The 23440-nt window shown below is 40.4% G+C and overlaps 1 protein-coding gene across 2 annotated transcripts in view; it reads right to left on the minus strand.

Moving 5' to 3' along the window:
• Window positions 1–23440, minus strand: part of LDLRAD4 (low density lipoprotein receptor class A domain containing 4) — a 263298-nt gene that overhangs the window by 134842 nt on the left and 105016 nt on the right. For both annotated transcript variants that reach the window (XM_082235210.1, XM_082235208.1), the window contains one exon: window positions 10772–10912. Coding sequence is in view for 1 of the 2 variants with exons in the window: in XM_082235208.1 (XP_082091334.1) it covers window positions 10772–10912 (141 nt within the window). In the remaining variant the exon portion in view is untranslated. The remainder of the gene's footprint in view (window positions 1–10771; window positions 10913–23440) is intronic.

The following is a 23440-nucleotide window of genomic DNA, read 5'->3' on the forward strand; positions in this document are numbered from 1 at the left end:
GCACACCAATAACATGCTTCCACAGAAAATCTCCACAGAATATAGGTGCAAGCCCTTTGACTGCTGGGGCTCAAAGTCTGGGTGGCTGAAGGAAGCTAGCTATCTGCCACTTGCTTCTCTTCAGTCCAGCACATATTCCCCCCCCAATGGGTTAAGGGGAGAAGAAATGGGGCAACTTGTTCACTCTGTTCCACACTTTAGTCCCACAGAAATCACCACAGCTAAAACACTTGGGACTTCAGGGTTGAATGTAGGCAGCTTGCCTACATTTTCTGAGTCCTAAAACGAGTGCTTTTTTTCTGGGGGCACGCAGGGGGACGCATACCCCTAGACATTTTGTGAATCTAAGTTCGGTTTTCTTGAGGGGCAGTATTTCAATATGAGTAGGAAAATGAGAGTATCCCTAAGCATTTTTGAAATATACTCGGAGTCGAGAGTGGATTTCATGCTCTTTATTCAGCTCATAGTGGTGAGGAGAAATGGAAGTTCCCCCACAATATCTGCTTTATATACATTATTTACACAATAGGCTGCACGTGATTGGCCAATTCCGGGATTCTTCTGTAGGCCAATCAGGTTGTGGATTCATTTCCACCTGGAGCTGGATTGGGTGGCTCCTGCGGACCAATCATACTGCTGCTTTGTCCTAGAACCAATCAGACTGCTGCATTCTGAATCCTATTGTTCTAGGACCAATCAGACTGCTGCATTTTGGATCCTATTGTTCTAGGACCAATCAGACTGCTGCATTTTGGATCCTATTCAACTCAGTACATAACAATTTTTATTTAGAAAAGAGCACTGACTAAAACTAAACAAGTTCCCACAAGGAGCAAGCTCAATCACACTTCAGCATTGAACCTTGAGAGGGGGTTTAGGAATTTTGAGCAGCTGTTGAGGTGCAGCATCAGTCTGCATCTGCCCAATCAAGGAATTTGTAGTGGAGGGCAAGAATCACTCTTCTTTGCCATCTTTCTCTTCTACAAATGCCTCGTGGGTCTTTTGTATTTTGTATCTGGCAACCTCAAGTGTACACTGAGCAAAAATTGCATGCATACATACTTTGATAAACACACACACACAGAGGGAGGTAGTTTAAAATATGTATTCTAGAACAGTCATCTGGAAACATATTCTGCGTCAGAAAAAGGTTTGGGTTTTTTAAATTAAAAACGCAAGCCGTGTATTATGGGGGAGTATCACAAATATATCTTCAGAATTAAAAAAATGAATCAACAAATGATGCATCATGATGTCTTTATATAAGTTTATAGCATGACTCTGAAATGCTGTGTGTAGTTCCGATGACTCATTTTCCAAAAGAATATTACAATTCTGGAAAACAACCAAAATGATCAAGGGACAGAGCACTTTTGCCACCAAAACAGAGGAAAAAGCTGTATCATTCTGTTGTGTAATTGTGCCATAAGCAACAATGCCACTGTTTTGAGGTAAGACTCTGGTGCCTTTAAACTCTGTAAAACAGGCAGAAATTCTACAGGTGACACTGCCTGCCAACTCCATGGCAGGAAAAGGGTTCACCTTTTGAACTTCTATTGTCTGTCATGCATTGATTAAGAGCACATGATACATTGCACAGGATATATTGATATACATGGAACACCAGGGAAGTATGCCACAGAGGCAATTTCTCTTACATCTGACTATGGGGAAAATACAGTTCAAAACTTGCCACTTCTGCATCATCAGCAGATAAAGCACGCATTTCTGCTGTTTAATTAACCAAGTTCTACTCCTCCAACTTGTTTTTGTACAGAAATACGATAGCTGCTCCATTGGAAAGAAGGTTGCCATCTGGCTGCCTCAGTGCTACTCAGTGAGAAATATAGAACTGCCCTATATTAAAATGAATTGCATATGCAGAAGAGCAGAGGCCACTAGCATGTCTAAGTCGGGGAAGGATAATTCTCTTATTGCAAATTTGTAACAGAAATGCATTCTGTTTGGTCAAGCTCTGCCTTTGCTCCTATTTAGATTTTCTATTTGGAGAAAGCCACCGTATTTTTTGCTCAATAAGATGCATTTTTTCCCTCCTAAAAAGTAAGGTGAAATGTGTGTGCGTCTTATGGAGCGAATGCAGGTGCGTCTAATGGTCTGGTGCGTCTTATAGAGCCAAAAATACGGTACTTGCGTTGCTTCATTTTACACTGGGCCTGATCTGTCTCAGTTACGATATCCGTATACACACATGTGCTGCACCTTTCAAGTTTATAGCTCAGTTACTCAGGCCCAACCTAAGTGAGAAAACAGGGAGCTGTGACTGGTAGTGTGTCTTTCTGCTTTGGCAAAAAGCAATCACAGGGCAGGGCAGCAGGCAGGTAGACCAAAGCACTGATGGACAGGAGAGTTCCCTTCCTCCCCGTATCATTTTCTCAGCAAAAGCCTCCCCTTCTGCCTCCATTTCTATTTGCTGTTAGAAAAATGAGAGCAAAGTTTGGCCTAACAGGATAGTGATTTTCACTGAGAAAACCTGAGTGCAGGTTGTAAGGGTCAACTTTCCAAATCCTGACACTGCAGCAGTCCCAAACCAGATTGCCAAAACAGAAAAGAGGCAGGTGAGTTGCGATTGGTTTCAATCAAGAATCTCTCGAAGCCTTTATAGAGGCCACAAGCCTCATAACAACTGGCAAATTCGTTCAGATTGTTAGCATGAATTACCCAGACCCATTTATCATACATATTTGCTAAATAATTAGCAGGTGCAGACGGCATGGAATGGTGCTGGAGTGCTGCAAGGGTGGCCAAATACTAGCCATTGTTAAAGGCCCTTAAGATTTACATCACTCGACAAAATTACTTTACCTTTTGGCTAACATCTCGTACGTGGTTGCTAAGGTAACAAAGGTAACCAAAGAGGAATGTGCATGAATTTTGTGGTCAAATTATGTCATTTTTCTCTCTGCTGCTACCTCTTTTGCACCCATGAATCCAATCATTCTAAATCCTTTGAGATGAATCAGTTGAAATCAAGGGTTATAAAAGCATACAACACCGCCTTATCCTTTATTCTCTCTCTCTAAAGCCTAGTAATAGACAAGTTTCAATTGAAATCACGATTGACCTGTTATCAGTAACAGGGGGCCTTTTCTCAGGCCTGGTGAAGCATAATCTGCATTGATTGTTATCTGATTAGAGGAGAATGCAGTCCCACTTCCCCCCAGTTACTTAAACCAACATCTCACTGTTCGTCCTTAGAGACCACAGCTTCACTCAGGCAGAGAGTGTCTAGACAGTATTCATGATCCATCTGTCTGGCACAGCCAGGCTGATGGCAAACTCTATTAGAACTGGAATATTTCTCTCTCTCTCTCTTTCTGCTTTCTCTCCTCCTCCTCCCCAGATTCTTTCCCTTTGTGAAGCAGTAATCTGACGCTGAAAATTACTATCATTGTTGCAATTCTCAAAATAGCAGTGCCAGACTTTCATTAACATCTATTCTAGACTACTAAATATTTAAATAAATGGACGAGCCACTCCTGATGTGGGACAGCCCCAGCACACCTGGACGAAGAAATAAAGTAAATAAATTTCAAAAATAAGAATGAAAATCAGTTCTTGAGATCAGCCTCACATGCTACCATTTACCTATACGGAAATAATATTGAGAGGATTGTAAACATATACAAGTCTATTGCGGTGCGATATGAGGACCTCCACTGGGCAGCTGGGGCATGCGGAGGGTGTGTAATTCATGGATTTGTAGCAAAACAAACCCTCACCTTAGCAAACTCTATTTGTCCCACGTATTGAAGAATAAAAAAGTATTCATTAAATTCTGGGCCCCCATATTACACGAGTTTCCAGCTACACGGTGTACACTGGGGTGAGAAACCTTTTTCAGCATGCAGACTACATTATCTCATGAGCACGCTTCCAAGCAGGGTGTGTGATGCAAGACACTGGTGGCCAGGGGCAAAAGTGTGCCAAACAACATATGTAATCCTTACTTTTCTGCAGTAGGCTACATTCAAGCCACACAAAAGCAGGAGGTTTTTACGCCTCCTACACCTACACCTACACCTACACCTACACACATGCGCATGCACACACACATCTCTGTGATAAATTCTCCATCCAGGCAACCAAGAGAGAGGAACACATTCCAGCCTGGCAAAAGTACTTGAGGCAGATATGGAGCAAGGCCAGTGAGGAATGTGTCCCTGTGTTAAGGAGTGTGGCCTGAGGCCCAAACAGAGAGCCCTACAGGGTCAAATTTGGCCCCTGAGCCTGAGGTTCTCCACAAGACAATAGTAACACACCAATTTTCTAACAGCTGTTAACCTTTCAATATTTGAAACAGATAATATGGTTGTATTTCAAACAAGTATACCATTTAGTATCTAAACAAAACAGTAGGACTGGATGGAGTCCAATAAATCAGCTGTCCACAGGTGAACATTTAGAGTTTCTCCAACGTTGTTGTTGATGATGATATGTGGGATGCTGCTGTTGAGTCTCCTCCACTGTTTTCTCTGGGTGGTTCATTTTATTCTCTCCCAAGTCATCTCGCCATCTTTACTCTCAATCATGTCTCCTCAGAAAATCCTCACAGAAGCCGTAAGTTATATGGCTTTTGTTAATTTATGATTTTGCATCCTAATTATTCACACACAGGACAGAACAAACTGCTGGAGCATGACAGCCAGTGTGGTACAGTGGTTAGAGTGCTGGGACCTGGGAGACCGCGGTTCAAATCCTCACTCAGCCATGAAGCTCACTGGGTGACCTTGAACTAATCACTCACTTTCAGCCTAACCTACTTCACAGGGGTATGTGAGGATAAAATGCGTAGGAGGAGAAACTATGGACACTGCCTCAACTTCCTTGGAGGGAAGGTGGGATATAAATGCAATAACTACTACTACTACTATTGAGAGCCAGTGTGGTGTAGTGGTTAAGAGCGGTAGTCACGTAATCTGGTGAACCGGGTTCGCGTCTCCGCTCCTCCACATGCAACTGCTGGGTGACCTTGGGCCAGTCACACTTCTTTGAAGTCTCTCAGCCCCACTGACCTCACAGAGTGTTTGTTGTGGGGGAGGAAGGGAAAGGAGAATGTTAGCCGCTTTGAGACTCCTGAAGGGGAGTGAAAGGCGGGATATCAAATCCAAACTCCTCTTCTTCTTCTTCTTCTACTACTACTACTCATGGGCTGAAGACATCCATGTGCATATCAGAGCTCCCCTAATCACAAGAATTCCATAGACCGACACAAGTTCTTAATTTTAAAAAGAAATGTATTAGCTGTATTCCTGCCCACAGATACATGGTTGTAAGTCATAACTGCGTTGTGTGATCTTTAAGCATTTCAGGGTTGTACATCTCATACGATTAGTACCACGTGATTCACTGGAACAGGGTCACAAAATATGATTAATGCCAACATTGCAAGCATTTAGTACACCAGGTCTGTTTGGAACAAGTATGTTACTGTGTCAGCTTTGCCCACCCCCACCCCCCAAAAATAATTATCATGTGGCTGCAGCAACTCTGCTATGAGGGAAAGTCACAACATTTCAGACTTTTAAGTGCAGAGAAACTGCAAGCAAGGGGACAAAACGATAGATGTGCATACAATTTATACATGGTGGGGGGGGGGGAACGAATAGGCAGAAATTTCTCCCCTTTTCTCAGAATTCAGGACCATCCAGGGAAACTGAATGTTGGAAGATTCAGGACACAGGGGGGGAGGAAATACTTCTCAATACAGAAAATGTTAAGCTATGTAATCCACCCTCATAAAATGTACTGATTGTCACCTACTTGGATGGTGGAATAAGAAAAATCCACATAGAAGAAGGCTATAAATGGCATCTAGTCAAGGTTGCCATATATTTCCTCCAGTGTCAGAGGCAATATGTCTCTGGATATCAGTTGTTGAAAACCAAGTGGGGAAAGTGCTGCTGCAGTCAGCTCCTGCTTTCAGGCTTCCTAGAGGCATCTGGTCAGTAACTGTGAGCTCAGGATGCTGAAGTAGATGAGCCTTTGATCCGATGCAGCACATCTCTTTTTGTGTTCTTTTGCATGGCAAGTAAGTAAAACAAAGGCTAAAACCCTGGTATAGGTTCCTCCCATTCTCTTTTCAGTTGTTCAGCAAGTCACTATACTATTCTAGGATTGCATATATTTAAATTAGTTAACATTTTAAATCAACAATGTCCTTTATCTCCTCTTTGGAAGGTGGAAGCCAATGCTACAAATTATCAGTCTAGCTACCCAGCTATAACTCTCTGGCCTTAATAAGTGGTTTGCCTGTTCATCTAATTCTAAGATGAATAAAATTTCAGTGCATGCTACCTCAAATGGATGCAGAATATTCCATAGAGACTATTTTAGTATAAAGTCACACAGCACACCATATGGCCACATTTTATGGATGTATGTGAGCACATATCTTATTCACCAAAGCATTCCCACTGTAAATCAGCAGAGGAACTGATGAGCTCCCAGTACTGAAAGCACACAAATTAACTTTGCACACCTGAGCAGTCCCAGTGCAGCAAAGGTGCAAAGATTTCTTGCAGGATTATCGCCTCGGGCTCTAATATCATCGAAGACAAAACATGCAATCTGACAGTAAACTGACTAAAATGGAGTTTGCAATCCTTTAGAGTTCACAATCCTCTGATTAAATACTTTTTCAGGGTACAAATATTCTTCAAGTTACTTATATAATAGTTTCATCGTAATTTTTTACTTTTTTCCTTCTCACCCACACTCTGCATGCCATGACCTAAAATAGAAAGTAAATGTATGCTTCCTACAGTGGACAATTATGAAAAGGAGCTATAAAACTATATTGACATATTTGTTTTCTTTGCATTCAAGCTGTGAAGAATATTGACTGTGTCTCTTTGCCCCTAATAGTCTATGGCATTATGAATAGATCTTACCAATTATATCGAAATACCGAGCACGGCAACTATAAAAGCATAATGTACCAACACTTATAAGGAGGTATATGATGATAAATCTTTACCACTTCTGTCAGGAGAGGATTTGGTTGTTAAGCATGTCCTCCTCAACCCAGCCCAGGATAGATCTAATGCAAAAGTACAGAACGTTGCAATCAAAGTAACTAACACAATGCATTAATTAAATGTACAGCTAAGTGCCCAGCACTTATCTTTGCTAGTAATTTAAAACTGTTGCCCAAGTTGTGATTGCCGCACCTGGCCTAACCCTATCAAAATTTGGAGCCGGAAAAAAATCTGGAGCATAACAAATTAAGAGCCTCTTCCTACCCAAAATATAGTGTCCTGTACAATCAGGATCCAATAATACAGAGCATACGTGTAACTGTTTTTAAAAGGAGCTGGAATCTTACAGTGCACTGTTTGGTGGGAAGAGGGAATCAGAGGAGATTCAATCCAGCCCTCTTCTGAACAGCTGATAGCAAGATTAGAGTTTTCTTTCATTTTTAAAGGGTTCTGTGGAAGTAGCTGGAGATGCTTGATAAATTCGATTTCTGAGAATTCTGATGTGAACCGAGCTGATATGCACCTCCCAGTCTTCAGAACTGACATTTCTTTGAACTTTGTGATACAGGTCCTTGAAAAGTAAATAAATCGTGATGCGGTTCTTAGCTCACAAAAACATACCAACATGTACTAAAAATGCGTATTATGAGATAAAATATGTTTAGAAATGAGTACAATAAGAAAAAACACACATATTAAATGCACATTTTGTAATAAAATATGCCTTCAAGGTGTCTTCTAAAGGTTTCATAGTTACTTATCTCCCTGACATCTGGTTGGAGGGTGTTCCACAGGAACGGCGCCACTATCAAGAAGGCCCTCTGCCTGGTTCCCTGTACCTTCACTTCTCACAGTGAGGGAACTGCCAGAAGGCCCCTTGGGGTTTAAGATCTGAAGCTTAAACTAGCAGGCCTGCCATTATTGCACATAGCATTGCCTGTAGTATTGCTATCAATCAGAAATGTAAGCCGACACATTTTTTTCTCTGAGGCCCCAAAAAACTTGCTTAAATATTTTATCAGAGAACCCTTTCAACTAAATAAACTTAAGAAATCTTATCAATGAAAATATGCCTAAAACATGTACAGATTTCATATAATCATAGTATTGTAGAGTTGGCACATCTACTCCAACAGCCTGCAATCCAGGAATCTTTTGCTCAATGTGACCCTGAGATTAAGGGTCTCATGCTCTACCCACCAAGCCATCAGAATGCACAGACCTCCAACTTTAAAACTTCAAATGTGGTCATTTGTAACCAAATCAAACCTTGTTCTGTTATCTTTCTTTCATTTGCTACATTAATCTTGTTGTAGGGACTCATTTTTCCACCCTAAACCCTTTTGGGTCCATTCCTGGTACCAGATCTTGGGTAAGAAGTACCAAGAGCGACTGTCTGTGGGAAGATATAGCAGCCCCTCCCAGGCTCTAAAAATGAGACCATAAATTTATATGTGCTTTGGGAAGACCCTGCAGCAATCAAGTGTAGTTTGGTTCTAAATAATTTTCATATAAAATGCTTTCAGTGTTGATAAGTGCAATTTATTGTGCTCTGCACAGTTCAGTCAGAAATATGATTTTGTTATACAACAACAGACATAGACCAGCTTTAGTAAGATTGCAGGTAAGAGAACAGGCGAAGAGCCCTGCTGGATCTGACCAAAGGCCTAACTAATCCAGCATCCTGTTTTCTACATTGGCCAACTAGATGCCTACAGGAAGCCCAATAAGGGTAACAGCCCTCTCCCTCCGCAACAGGCAATTCTAAGGCAAGCTGCCTCTGCTCTTGGTGGCAAGTTATGTGGAGTCGTCTTGAGTCACACCCAATAGTTAAATCCTGGTAGCATTGGCAAATTTAATATTTGTAACTACATCATGTCTGTCCTTCCTAAGGCTAGTTGTTGTTCTTTACAGCATAATTTTTACAACTGATTTTCCCTTAGAAACCAACAAACAACCTGTCATTTTGAGTAACTAAAATAGGACATTAACAGGGAAGTTTGTGTAGGTGCTCTGACAGAACAAGCATTCAATAAAACCTTTTTGTGGCAGTCTCTCTCTCTCTCCGAGGTTTGGTATGTTTGTGTTTGTTTGTTTGTTTGTTTGTCCATCAATATTTTCTTTCTATAGCCAATACATGTTGTTAAGTATGAGTTCTGTAAGTATGAGTTCTATAAATATTTTCCATTCAATAGCCTGTCCTTCATTTTTGAGACAAATCTGGGGAGGGGGCCTGAAATGGGCAAACCTTTAGTGGCAGTTAAATTGGTTACCTTAACCTGGAAGAAACAGTGTGTTAAAACTAGGAATTTTGTCACATTGATTCTGACTTTTTTGAGCTCCCAATACCAACTGGCAATGGCAAAATGGTTGGGTCAACATGCCCTTTACCAGTGCTGGGTCACTGGCAAATCCCAATCCTGCTGCCTTCTGCTAAAAGGCAATAAAATCTAAGCCATTTGTCATGACTCAGGTGCATATCTATGCCCAATACCCAATATTTATTCTCTCAAGAAATCACACACTTTTTAAGATGTCAGAAGCCAGTTCAGTTTGATAGGCTGCCCATCTTTGGTGAAATGTTGAAATGTCCATAGTGACCCATCTTTTGCTCCAAAGAACAGGTCATGCTACAAAACTAGTCACATGACAGACTTAACTTGGAGCAAAGGCATTATTTGTAGATCAAAGAATGCAACAACTTAAATCAACTGTATTTATGAAGCCAGCACAGCATTTAAGACGCACATACTAAAGTAAAGCCACAGAATGTCATAGGTTGTTTTTTTCATAAATGCATTTATGAAGAAAATCCACAGGATAAAACACATGTTGAAAGCACAACTTCCCTTTAAAACTACTACTGAATTCAGCTAATTTATATTCTATCTGAAAGCACATATTTTATGGCCGCATTATAGTAACCGAATACCTCTGAATCACATGAAAAATACTAGTTTCATACTATCATACTACACTATTAAGAAATATGTGTTTCTCGGTTATAAAAGCTGGATTCAAAAAGATTATCCTTCTGAAATATAGCCAAATAATATTTAATTCGGAAGTCCATTAAGGAGGATATCAAATGCACACCAGTTACCTTGTCAGCTGGAATATTTCCCATTTTTATACATCCCATCCAATTCTATCTCAACCTAGAAGCACTTTAAAGCATCTTCAGCACATATATAACAGAACAAAAAACATATGAGTGTCATTACGGGCAGACTGTGCATATTGTTTTCTCTGTTTTAAAAGAAACAGCTTTATCTCCCCCCGGCAAACAGTACAAAGGGCCAGTCTGATATTATTTTCTGGTCCAGGAGACTTCACTGTAGCTCATGTATAGAGCAACTTGCCATGTGGATCCTCAGGATCATTCTGGATCATTCTGGAGGACTCCATCATTGGAGAGCTGATAGCAATGTTTCCCAGTCATGCAACAGGCAGAGGTATAGTGTCCATATGAAGCACCGCTCAATTCTGCCTTTAGAAGAACAATTCTCGCACATCTGGCTGACTTATAAAACAGCAGCTGCCGTGAGAAACACTCAAGCTCTAAGGAAGCGCATTATAGAGAGAAATGCAAAGTGCAAGTCACAACTACAGCTATGTTTTTAGTCTAACCCAATTATAGAAGTAGTAACAGGAGTTGGGTGGGAAACACCTTGCTACTTTCATTCAAATCTTTTGCAGAATAGCATGAGAAGTAGAACAGACTTCAAAGCAAACGTCATAACTGCCCATTGACACAGGGGTGAGGTACTTACAGCTGAAGATACTTGGAGGTGGATGCTCTGTTACAAGCAGACAGTTCTCTTCATCACTGTTATCCCCACAATCATTTTGTTGGTTACAGACCAGTGAGCCAAGATACAAGCATTTGCCACTGGTGCAGGTGAATTTGCACTCTGAAAAGTACAGCAGAAGAAAAAGGAAGATGTGAGTACTTTTTAATTTGTTCTTTCATTGTCTATCAAGGTTTAAAACTATTTAAATTAATTCAGCTCTACATGTGGGGGATGATGTAAAGGATTCTTCTTCTTCCTATTTGACCTTTGGAGTCCTGTATTGCAGTACAGTTTAATAACCATCTTAATTACTGATTATTTAAATTGCACAAGAAATTACAAAATGGCAATATGCAGCATAAACAAGTTAGGCACTTATGTTTTAAAATTATACAGAATTATAGCCCAGGTACCAATTCACAATTCACACAGTGAGGTTTTCCATATTATACGTAATTTACAACTATCATCCACGACTGTTAGATTGTGTGCAACCCATCAGAACTGCAGAGTCTTCTCTTTTGTTAAGTCCCATCTTGCTTTTCATGAGTTAGTAGATGCAGAAGTGATCATTACAGCTTATCACATACATCACACAAGGGAATTGGCCTTAAGTCTCTGTGTTTCATTTTAACAGCCCAATTTAGTTGTGTTTAAGAATTACTGAAATCAATAGGACAGATTAGATGCTACTAATTTTTGTGCATCTCTGAATCAGAGCCATTCTCTCGAATTCTTTTAAAAACCAAGGTTAAGGCAAGTATTTAAAATAAACATGCAGAAAGCAGCTATCAAAAGAAGAGTTTGAAAGGAGGTTACTTATATATGTGCATATATCAATTTAACAGATTTATAAAGTGTCCCTCATCACGTTGTAATTCCATGGCAGTTGTCAATAAAATAACAAAGACAAGATACAATAAATGCATCAAAGCAGTACAAACAGAATTAATATAATACCAAACAGCCAAAAAGAGCAGATTAATCATAGACTAAGCACCTGTTCCATTTTTTCCCAGTCCAGAATCTGACACATATGTGGAACTCCAAGTGCTTTGTACAGTAGATGAAGCTTGGTAAACACAAGGAGCTATTTTCCTTTCCATACCCAGAAACAAGGACATGGATCACTAAATCCAGGATTGTGATGACTAAATCTGCATTTCATGATTATTATTATTTTTTAAATGTTTTGAAGCTTTTCACATCTGAAAGTGTCAGTTGCAGAGCAGGAACAGTACAGTCCCCCCTACAAACTGTATTTAATATATTGATTATTTGCTACTAAAATATGCAGAAAACTGGTGAAATTGCTTTGTTTAATTTCAAGTGTGTACATTCAAGTACTGGGTGTACATTCAAAAATTAAGTTCTTTGCAAAGCTGGTTGCTTTTAAACCACATTCAGCATCTAGGACAGTGGGAAGTGTGGTTTTAGAAATTATATATAATGTATACTGTAGTGTATTTGAATCCATACTAGGCAAGAGCTGTCTGCTTGTGTGTCTGCTTGGAATGCTGCCAGCTTTGGACAAGACATAATAATCATTAGTTCCTGTCCCTGCATTAAAACAAGGCTTTAAAGCTGCAAAATGTCTCAGCTTTGATACTGTAATATGCACGAATCCATCCAGGCCCATAAAATTATATCTCTGCCCACCTTTCTCAACTGCCAGATGGAGATTAACAAACTGGAGGACTGCCACAGTCGAACAGTCACTGTTTCACCCTATGTGCTCAATTCCCAAATGTCAGTATTGCCAAGCTGCTGAATACATTTCGAGATCTTCCTTAGCTTGGCAAAAAAAAAGCTTAGCCCAATTGGTTCTAGATTTTCAGTTTCCTATCATTATTTCAGATTAAAGGAATGTTTTCTTAAATAAAGGCTGATGAGGAAAAGAGCCTGCTTTTCATTTGCAAGGGTCTAAAAGCCTTAATTAAATGTACCGAAGAATAATAATATGCACTACTTCAAGGCCTGCAATCCAACAGAGTGGTATAAGGGAGAATCATAGACAGCCCTGCAATCCACATCTTACTAGCTTTCAACCACTTTAGTCAGTTGTTACTCCCACTAGGGGTGCCAACCTGAATAAAATATTGGAGGGGTAAGCCCCGCACTGCATAATCAATTACATGATGTGGCACATGCACACCATCTGAATGGCAATGCCCATCAACTTTGGGGGCAGGGGTCCCTAGCAGTTGGTTCTTATGACTACCACCATGTTTCAAATGCACAACTGAAGCCGGGAGATGGCCTCCCATCCCAGTGCCATACTAAGACAGTTCACTGCTTGAACCCAGTCACAAATGGTGAGACTGCAACAGGTCTCTGCTGAAAACTTAACAAGTCTTGCTTGTACCATTCAGACTATTCATGCCTCCACCATTCTCTCTTTCATGAAGCCACTTATAATAAATCTACTTTTTAGCTAAACTCACTTGTATCCAAGGCCAGGAAGGAAGGAAGGTAGACAGACAATACCACTGAAATCCATATACTCAGAAGAGAGGTGAACAGACTACAGGCTTATGAGAGCTACTTACATTTTTTACCAAAACCCAGAGATCTGCCAACTGAAGGCAGGTACGAAACACAAACATTTAGGATTAAAGAATGCCAAGCCCAGAAATGTATTAGGAACATCAGAACTGAACTCACAGTTCTGCTACTCAAAAATCCACTCCTAGTTATATTCCCCACCCCTACCCCTGCCAGCTTTCTTCATGCCAGTAATGAAATTAAGGATGGGGGCGCAGAGAAACATTTTGATTGTTATTGTTAAACAATTGAGAGTACAAAATTATTTCCAATCTATTGCAAATCACTCCTAGATCTTTTAGTAGATCCCAATCTATATTCTGCCTGCCCCTGATACTGACACATTAGTCTCTTTTGAACTAGAATATATATGCAGCATGGGTCAGGAAATGTAAATAATAATAATAATAAATGTTGGTCGAAATGACATTTTGAGCTAAGTCTCTCCTATTCCAAAGTATTTTCCATGCGCCAGTAGTTTCAGATACTCTTAATAAATGCAGAACATCAGACTTCCACATATATACACTATTGTATGAAAACACTATCTTAAATGTCTCTCAGCTCTTTGAAATTACTTATTTGCCTTTTTCAGAAATCTTTGGAGACACTTCCCCCTTGTTTTAAACCTTTATAAACAGATACACATTCAAACAATTCTCTTAAAATCATTTACAGATCTACTCAAAAATAATCCCCATCAAATTCAATGGTGCTTACTCCCAGGTAAGTAGTACAGGAGTGCAGCCTTCCTTTCCCATTCATAGTAGTGTTTCAGTACTAATGACTGAAATTTCCCTCTCCCCCCCTCCAATAACAGGAGGGAGGATTTGTTTTAAAAAATCAAGCCTAGTTAGGGTGCAGTGATTTAAATCAAGGCAATTTAAATCATCAAGAAAAAGGGGAAATTTAAGTCAATTTTCCAACTGCATGATTCTGTACAAGTAGACATACAAATTTGTTGCTATGACAAATTAAAGCATATCTGTTTGCAACTAAACAGAGCTATTATGCTACCAAGCATGCAACATACTTTTTTTTGTACTATAGAACTTAAATATGCCTAGGAGAAAAACTGAGAACATGAGGTTTCCAGTTTATCCCTCTCCATGAGCACCAAGCAACGCCATTCACTTGGCCTATGAGCCCACCTAGATGTGATGAACAGGCCATGGCTATTATTCACTGGATTTCTTACCCGCCCTTCATCATATTTTCCAAGAATTACTCTAAGAACACAACCTTCTCGGGCTGGTAAGACGGTGGCAAGATGAGCTCCTCATACATTGTGGCTTCTGGGCAAGTTGGGTCATCCAAGGCCATCCAAGCCTACGACCAGAACTTGGAATCTGACTCTGGGCCATACCAGGTAGATACTCCATCACAATGGTGACAATTTCCTGGCGCCCATCATATAACTGGAAGCCTCTGCAATCAAACAGATTTCCTTTGGGTTCTGCTGATCCAGATGAATTCAGAAGCAATTGCCTCACTATCCAGGGAGCAGGCTAGGATAGCAAGGATCATTCTGTGACTAACAAAAATTGAAGAGGCTGTTAGGAATCACGTCAGTTGTCTCAAACTTGCACTGGTAAGGAAATCAGAACCAACCCAGGGTGCATAATTGTGCCTAATGACATACCAAAGAGATCTCAATAAATTGAGTTGTAACACAGCTTGTCTAGACAGGGGGGTGGTGTGATCTAAGTTTTAAAGATAATCCAGCATGACTGTGTTTTATAAATAACTTTTCAAAGCTATTCCACTTCTACTTTCAAGTGGCAATCAGCAATCCTGGCTGGTCAGTTACAGAGCAGCCCCTAACCCCTATAGGTAGGAAGTATTAGCAGCTATGGATTAAAAGATTAGTTGGATTAAAAAAAAATCATTAGGCTTGCATCCCTACAAAGTCCAAAAACAACAAAACAATTTCAACAGATATTAAACTGATTATTACTGCTGGTGTGAATGGGCACTGTGCTTAGTTTGCACACATTTGTGTCCCAATTGAATTGCTACTTACCACACTGCGTGCATTTCATTGCCATCTAATCCCAATTTTTATAAATTTCCCCCTCTACACCAAATAAAGAGAGGTGCCAGCAGGAACTCCAGCTTTTCAGCAGTGTGACCTTTCCTGCCAAGGGGAGATGCTGGCTGTCACTGACAGACTTAATAAATTAACTTTGCACCAACTTTGGAAAAATGCTCCGGCTCTGGTGATCCTTCACGAGAAGAGAGTTTAATAAAAGTGAGGCGACTCAAGTATAACTCCCTATGAACCTGGATACAATAGCTAAAGCATAGGGGTAGGTTCTCTAAAACCTATTGGCTTCCATGAGATTTAGGTAGCCTAAATGTCTGCAGAACTGCAGCATAGAGCATTTTATGGATTTAAAAATGGCACTTTGAAGAGTGCCCAGAAGGCAATGTTCAGCCGATAGGGTAGCTTCATTAGAAAGCAAGCCATTGCATTCTGTGTAAGCTTCAGCTTCGAAACAAATTGTTCTTAAAGAAACCCTCTCTTTTTAAAAACGTAATAAATATATATAGTAAGTAGGCTTTTGGATAAGTACCAAAGAAACTGTGGCCAAAGAATTTGATACAAATATACCTTGATGGGGCGGTAATCATTAAATGCTGAACTGTGAAATGTAATGCCATCATTATTTTCAATGCTTATTTTACACATGCTGTGTCTACTCACCCGTATACAATCCCATCCCATTACATTACGGTTAGTGCTTTCAGACTTTCCTTTGCACTAGGCTTCATAATACAAACAGCAGCACCATTGCTTTATCATCCAGTTACACATAAGGCACTTTAATTTACAGGTAAATGCTGCCTGTTTTGGTTGGTTGGTTGGTTGGTTGGTTGGTTGGTTGGTTGGTTGGTTGGTTGGTTTTTAATAAGGTCAGCTACGGGGGGGTAGGGGTAGGGTATTGATAGACATCAGTATTTAACAGCCTTGAAATTCTTGGCTGACTTGATATAAATAGTATCATATACTAAGTGTGCATCAGTTTGGTAGGTACTCCAAACAACTAGATTAATTGGGGGGATTCAGGGAAGGTTCTCGCATTCCTGGGTTGGATTGCACCATTAACAAGGCATGTCAAGCCAGGTCAGAGATCAACCATCCAAGTAGCTCTCCCCCCTTGTTTTTTTGTTCCCAAAAAGTTAAAACCCGCAACCTCCCTGTCCCCCCAAAACAAGCACACTTCTTTGTGAGAAAGGAAATGAAACTGAATGGGGAAACACTAAGAGGTCAAGAGGGGAGAAGCTTTAAAGCATGGGCTGTGCCTGGAAAGAGCGGAGGAAAGGTAGGTGTGGATAAGCCTTTAGTTTGTTTCAAAACGGCATGAATACTGACCTGGCCATACCCCCTGACATGCAAATTACTTATTCATGGTTCAGGATGTCCAGGGAAATGTCTATAGACACTAATTGTTAGGAAATGGTTTGGAAGGGGAAACCCATTAGAGCCCAGGAAAGATGACATATCTTCCCCTCTCCCAGGAAAGGGGGACTGGAAGAAGGACTGGAAGCAGTAGAAGGAGGAAAACAGAAAATCAAGACACGGACACAGAGAGAAAGTGAGCTGAAAACCACTGTTTAAACTGAATTCACCTAGTGGGGTGCTAGCATCTCTTTCTGGGGATCTGGTGTGCGACAGTGGTCGGGAGTCTGCTAGGGACTAAGACCATAAGAAGAGCCTGCAGGGTCCTGCTCAGCATCACAGTCACCAGCCAGGCACCTAAGGGAAGCCCGAAAGCAGGACCTGAATGCAAGAGCACTCTCCCCCTCCTATACTTTCCAGTAAGCAGTATTTTGAACCATTGCTGCCTCCAGTGCCTAGCCATCAAGGTTTGTAGCCATTGATAGCTTTTGGTTCCATTAATCCATCTAATCCTTTCTTTACAGGCATCCGAGTTGGTGGCCATCACTACCTCCTGTAGGTGCAAATTCCCTAGTTGTGAGCTGCCCATGTGGGTGGGGTGAGCTGGGGCAAGGCACGCTGCATGGAGCCTCGCCACCACCTCCCCGTCAGCTGTAGGGTGGCTAAGGGAAAGGCAGCGGGCAGACACAAGCCCCGCACTGCCGTTTCAAGTAGCATGAAGCCTGCAGGCACCTGAGCCACCATGCCATTCCCAGGAGAGACACGTGGCTCGGGCACACTGTAGGTCCCAAAGTAAGTGCTGCCCTCCGCTGTTGGCGCCCAGTGCCCCCCCCAGCTGTGCCTCTGCATGCCAATCACTGAGCAATGCCTGCAGTGTCCCAGCTTCAGCTACCATCTGTTTCCACAGCCAACTCACAAAGCTCACCAGTAACACCTCTCTCCCCTGATCACTTCTTACCAATGGTCTAGTATTGCTTCACTTCATTTGTCACATGCTGTTGTGTGAAAATTTAAAGGTAGACCTTATTCTCCAGGTTTCTTACCTAGCAGCCAAAAACAGTAGCCAGGGAGAAGAAATGAATAAAATAATTTGTTGCTCTTCTAGCCTCTACATACTCATCAAAATAGCAGGGTGGTACAGATGGGAACTAGAAGATACACACACACACACACACACACACACACTAACAGGAGGAACTTTATCACAAAGCACACAATTTGAAAAATAATCAAGTAGCATGAATAAAATGGACTGTACTCAGAAAACACATCCCCACATATGGTAAACAGTTTGGGCAGCTACAATATGTTCAGAAAACCAGTAACCTGGCAGTGTGATCTTCACAAAACCACAATGTCCCTGAGGAGCACATAAAAAGTTCTGAAAAATAAGAAATAGCTTATGAAAGCCAGTCTGTCTATTAGAGAAAGTAAGGGTCTTTGGATAAATGTGACTATGCAGTACAATTATATAATTTTGTGCCATGAGCTGAAATTAACTTCACTTCTTTTTGGACAGTGCAATCAGAAGTAGACATGCACTCCTAGGTAGATGAGGACTGCAGACTGATCTATAATCCTTCCCTCAAAATCTAGGGGGAAAGAAATCTAGAAGGAAGTCAAAGTCATAGCCCCCAACCAATTTATCACTAAAAAGGACAGTCTAGAATAAAAAAAGTTATAGGAAGAAAGTTTGCATCTTCAGTTACTACTTTAAAAACAAATATAAATAGAGGCATGAGACTGAACTGTATCCCTTCACAATGAAGATATTTTATGGAAACAGCTGGTACACAGTGCATGAGATCATTAGACAAAAGTTTGTATCTTCAATATCAGCAAAAGAAATTAAGGGAAATTTAGGATGTACACAACATACTTTTAAATAACCCCCCCCAAAAAAAAAGAATCCTGGGAACTATAGTTTAACTCTCACAGAGCTACAATTCCCAGCACTCTTAAATTACAGTTCCCAGGATTCTTTGGTATAAAGGTAAAGGTACCCCTGCCCGAACGGGCCAGTCTTGACAGACTCTGGGGTTTGTGCGCCCATCTCACATCTAGAGGCCGGGGGCCAGCGCTGTCCGGAGACACTTCCGGGTCACGTGGCCAGCGTGACAACGCTGCTCTGGCGAGCCAGAGCCGCACACGGAACGCCGTTTACCTTCCCGCTGGTAAGCGGTACCTATTTATCTACTTGCCCCCGGGGGTGCTTTCGAACTGCTAGGTTGGCAGGCGTTCTTTGGTATAGATGTGTTCAAATTGTGCATGCAATCTTAACTTCTAAATATCTGCTTAATATTTAAAAAAATAGAGAAGCCACAAACCATCTCATGTCCTATAATGGCATGAACATATTTAGCGTGCTATAATTATTTTACTATCACGGTGAGAAATTAATCACCCCAGTCACTCTAGCACACAAAAATAGTTTAACCCTAAGTGTCAGCTTCTTGACTGAAACAATGTTGTATGACAAAAGCTGGGTGTTCATATATGTGTTTTGAGCCAAAACAATTTCAGGGTATGCCAAATAATCACACACCTGTTAACGTCAATTTTTGTGCTCTAATCATGTGAATTTAACTACTTCCAGCACCTCCAGCTGTTGATCATGAGCAGATGCAGAGCAGCCATAAGGGAAATCTCTTAGAATTTCAGCATCACTGATCAAAAAGTGGCAATGAAGAATCTCCCGGGTCCCACAATAAGCCAGTCCTTGAGTATAGCAAAATAATAATGCTGTTTGCTATCAACCGGCAAATGGCATAGTAGTGCCACAACTGGCATTTGGCATCCATTATTTTATCCTGCAGATAGCTCATTTGTCCCCACTCTTCTAAACTGTTCCCTAAATCGCTACACGTCAAGATATACTTTCCTCTCATTGGAATTATTAAACTGAATGAACGATAACTCTGAGTTTGCCTCTGTTCTATTTGTGACTCTGCTCAGATGAAATGCATGAGGCCAATAACCAAAACACCAACAGCAAGTTCAGAACAGGCTTACAGTAGCGCATGTGGATGGTCTGTTCAGAGATGCTGAGTAGGGGTGGCTTCTCTCACACACATTTCACATCTCAGTGCTCAACACAGCTTAAACAATGAACTTCCTGAATTCCATAACATTATGGTTGCAGTTCTGCCTGGCGGTACACAAAATGTGCTTGCTGTAATGGCTTGATCTGGTATGGCACAGCCTATTTCACCCATGCAAACCTTCACAGGAGATTGCAAACATAATGAAAGTGCATGTACTAACTTACCAATACGTTAGGTTCACAAGTTTGGTAGCGTTACCAACACCAACATAATTGCCTAAGCAAACATATTTGGGTTACACAGCCTCACATTCATATGGAGAAGAGTAGCAATATATGAACTAAAAATAAATGGATACAACAGATCGTAAGACTGATCATGAGAGACGGCCTTCTTGGTGATTACTTCCAGAATTTGAAAATTCCTCCCTAGAGCAGTTAGACTGGCTCCCTCCTTGTGGTCCTTCTACTGGCAGGTAAAAGACTTTCTCATTCCAGCAGGCTTTGGGGAACTGGCTGCTTTTAACAAAAGGGCTGTATGGTTTTGAAATTTTAATAGTTTTAATTCTATCAATGTTTAATTGCTTTTAATTATTGCTTTTGTTTATGTTTTGAGCTGTTCTTATTTTTATCTGTAAGCCACCTTGAGTCCCTATCAAGGAAAAAGGCAGGGTATTAATAAATGGATTATGATAATGATGATGATAAGACTGTAGTGATTCCAATTTACCAGCAGCTCAACTATATACTGGAAAACGTAATCATGTATTGGAAAAAGGTAAACATATAAATACGTATTGCGTTTTTTGAGGGGGGTATTACTTTTTTCAGGGACCTTCCTCTTCTATACTGAGACTGCCATGAAGTTGTTACATCACGTCCCCTTATTTACCTTCCTGATCTTTTTCAAACTAACAAAATCTCTTCTTAGTATCTCAAGCAACTAGGCCAACACAGCAAGCAGAGTTAGAATGGGTTGCTAAATATTGGGTCAATGTGATTATCAATCCAACACCATCACAAACCAGACACACAAAATGCACTGGCTGCTTTGCCTCACACACTGATCCACAATGGCATATTTCTATGTGCCAAGGAGGCGTTAACATAACGCTGTCCCGCAATGAGATTTATAATCACCTTTGCAGACTAACTTTTATAAATGTCTCAAAGGATTGCTGACGTTTAAAACACCTTTTGCATTCAGTGCTTTCTCCCTCTCTTTCCCAACAGCATGTTTCTAATTTCTAGAGCTGTCAACCAATTAAAGATTTGAATCAATTAACTGTCTGGCTTCTAAGTGGCTAATCGATCTGTTAACCAATTAATTTTTTTTAAAAAAATCACATATTTCAAAATTTCAATAAAGGTGACTCAATCAGACCTTTGAATAAAGATGACAATCTCTCCAAACTGTCAATACAGTTTTGAAATACTCACTGAACATTGGATACAGGCCAGAAAATGGAACCTGCTTTAAGCTTATTTTTCATGAGATTTGCCCCATATGCTACCCTTTCCTGCCCACCCAAGTGCTGTTGAGAATTCCAGACTGCGTAGTGGAGTTGATAAACCATGCACAAAAAAGCACAAAGCTTGCTACATGAACCACACTGATGCATCTTGACATATTTATCTTGCAACACAGGTGTGAACTTAAAAAAAAATGGGGGTTCTTCAATAACTTTCAAATTACTCAGCATTTGCTACTTGTCAGATCCAGTAATCGGAGAACAAATTTAAATTTGGAGTTAAGAGCTTTTGTGGAACCGTTGTATAGAAAGTGGGCTTCTTAGGGCAGAATGACCCCCCCCTTAACACCCAGAGTAGCTCACGGTAGTGATCTCTACCGTTGTGAGTCCATTCCTTGTTTCAGTTATACACACTCTTGTGACAGTAATCCATGCCTGTATGTTAGTGTGGGGTTTCTAGAGCTCTGGAATTTTATGCAGCAAAAGAGAATAAAGGGATAGTAAGTGGGTCAAAGTTAGAGGGTTAAACCACTTTGTCCCATTTCTAGTTTTCAGTACTTTACCTTTAATAAAACATCTAAAGATTTTAGTGACTCCCTTGAACATACTTGGCATGAACAAAACAAAGTTATATAGCTCCAGATTCAGTTTTTCATGCCCTGTTATTTCATAAGCGGTTCAAGTGCTGGAATATTCTGAAGCCATGTGAGCACTTTTCAGCAAATATGCACAAGTAAAAGGCTGCAAAGATCCATTTATTTTATTATCTTGCAGTATCTATAAGACAAAGACAGGGACTGGCAGCACAATCTGATGGCATGTTTTGTGACCCTGTCCAGTTGTAATATATGGAACTACTAGGAAGTAATTCTCACTATTTGCAATGGAGATTAGTTTCTACTAAGTGTGTTCAGGACTACAGCCTGAAAGTTTAAACTATGGATGGTGTGTGCTGTAGTAGTTCTGAACAAGAGAGTTTTTAAACCAGAGAAGACAATTTATTTTAATTACTCCATAATTATCACCAAATGATGCTTTTACATTCTAACAAAGTGATCTAAATATGAAATTTGATAGAAGAATGTTATTTTAGCACTAGCCTGTATTTCTAGACAGTGTTCCACGGTTACTAAGTGTAAAAAAAAAGAATTTTTATCTGCTACATATCATTTGATGATACTTAAGAGACTGCATTTACTTTTAATTTATATCTCAATTGCTGCTATATCACTCTTTATTACAGGCCCAATGAAAATATATAAAGTTGATAGTCTTGCATAAGTCACAGTACATCAGGAATTATTTGTGAAAATGATCTGCTTCTTTTTCAGAGGGGAATAAGAAATGGGAAGGTTTATTATGAAAATCTGTATCATGCAATGAGTCAAGATCAAATTTATCACTCAAAGTGAGATAAATTGTGATTAGGGTTCTGCAGTATGAAATAACAGCATCCAACTTAAAAGACATTGTCAAGGTCTGGCATGTTCTATCTAAAATTGTCGGGTTGTTGACTGTCAGCCTCCCAAGGTTTCTATATCTAATGAAAGAACAGATCCACTGGGACTTCTGGTGGCAAGATTAAATTTGGTTAGTCTCAGGAGATCATACCTCTTTGCTTATTTATGTATTTAAAGCATATTTACCCTGCTGTAAAGCCAAAAAAGACTCCCAGGGTGGCTGACAAAGATAAGTAACAAGATGTTTCACACATACCTCTAATGGCACATGATGGTAGCAGACCCACTTAAAACTTGACATAAAAAGTGGGAGGTGGAACAAAAAGGGAGGGAGGTATTTGCACGTACACACACACACACACATTTAAAATACAGTATATTGATAATCAGATCCTTTCATTTGTAGATCTAAAGCCCCAGGACTGAAACTGACCAGATTTGAAATTCACAACCCTGTGATACAAGACTATCCTGGAATTATCAGATATATACTGCCAGAGGAAGAAAAGACTAGTAGCCAGTACTATTCTTCTGGAAAAAGAGGTGGCAGAGCTCACCATGAACTTCTCCCTTGTTCTCTCAGAATGGCAATGCCGCCCACCTGAGAGGTGCTGGAGCTGAGCTCTGGATTGGGGGGTGGGGGAGCCCTGCTAGTAGCGTTTAAATTTCCCAAGTATCATCACAACTGTGCATGCCCGTGTAACAAACATTCCATACTTTCGAAAT

The sequence above is a fragment of the Podarcis vaucheri genome, assembly GCF_965113315.1.
Source record: "Podarcis vaucheri genome assembly, chromosome: 8".
NCBI classification, from domain to species: Eukaryota; Metazoa; Chordata; class Lepidosauria; order Squamata; family Lacertidae; genus Podarcis; species Podarcis vaucheri.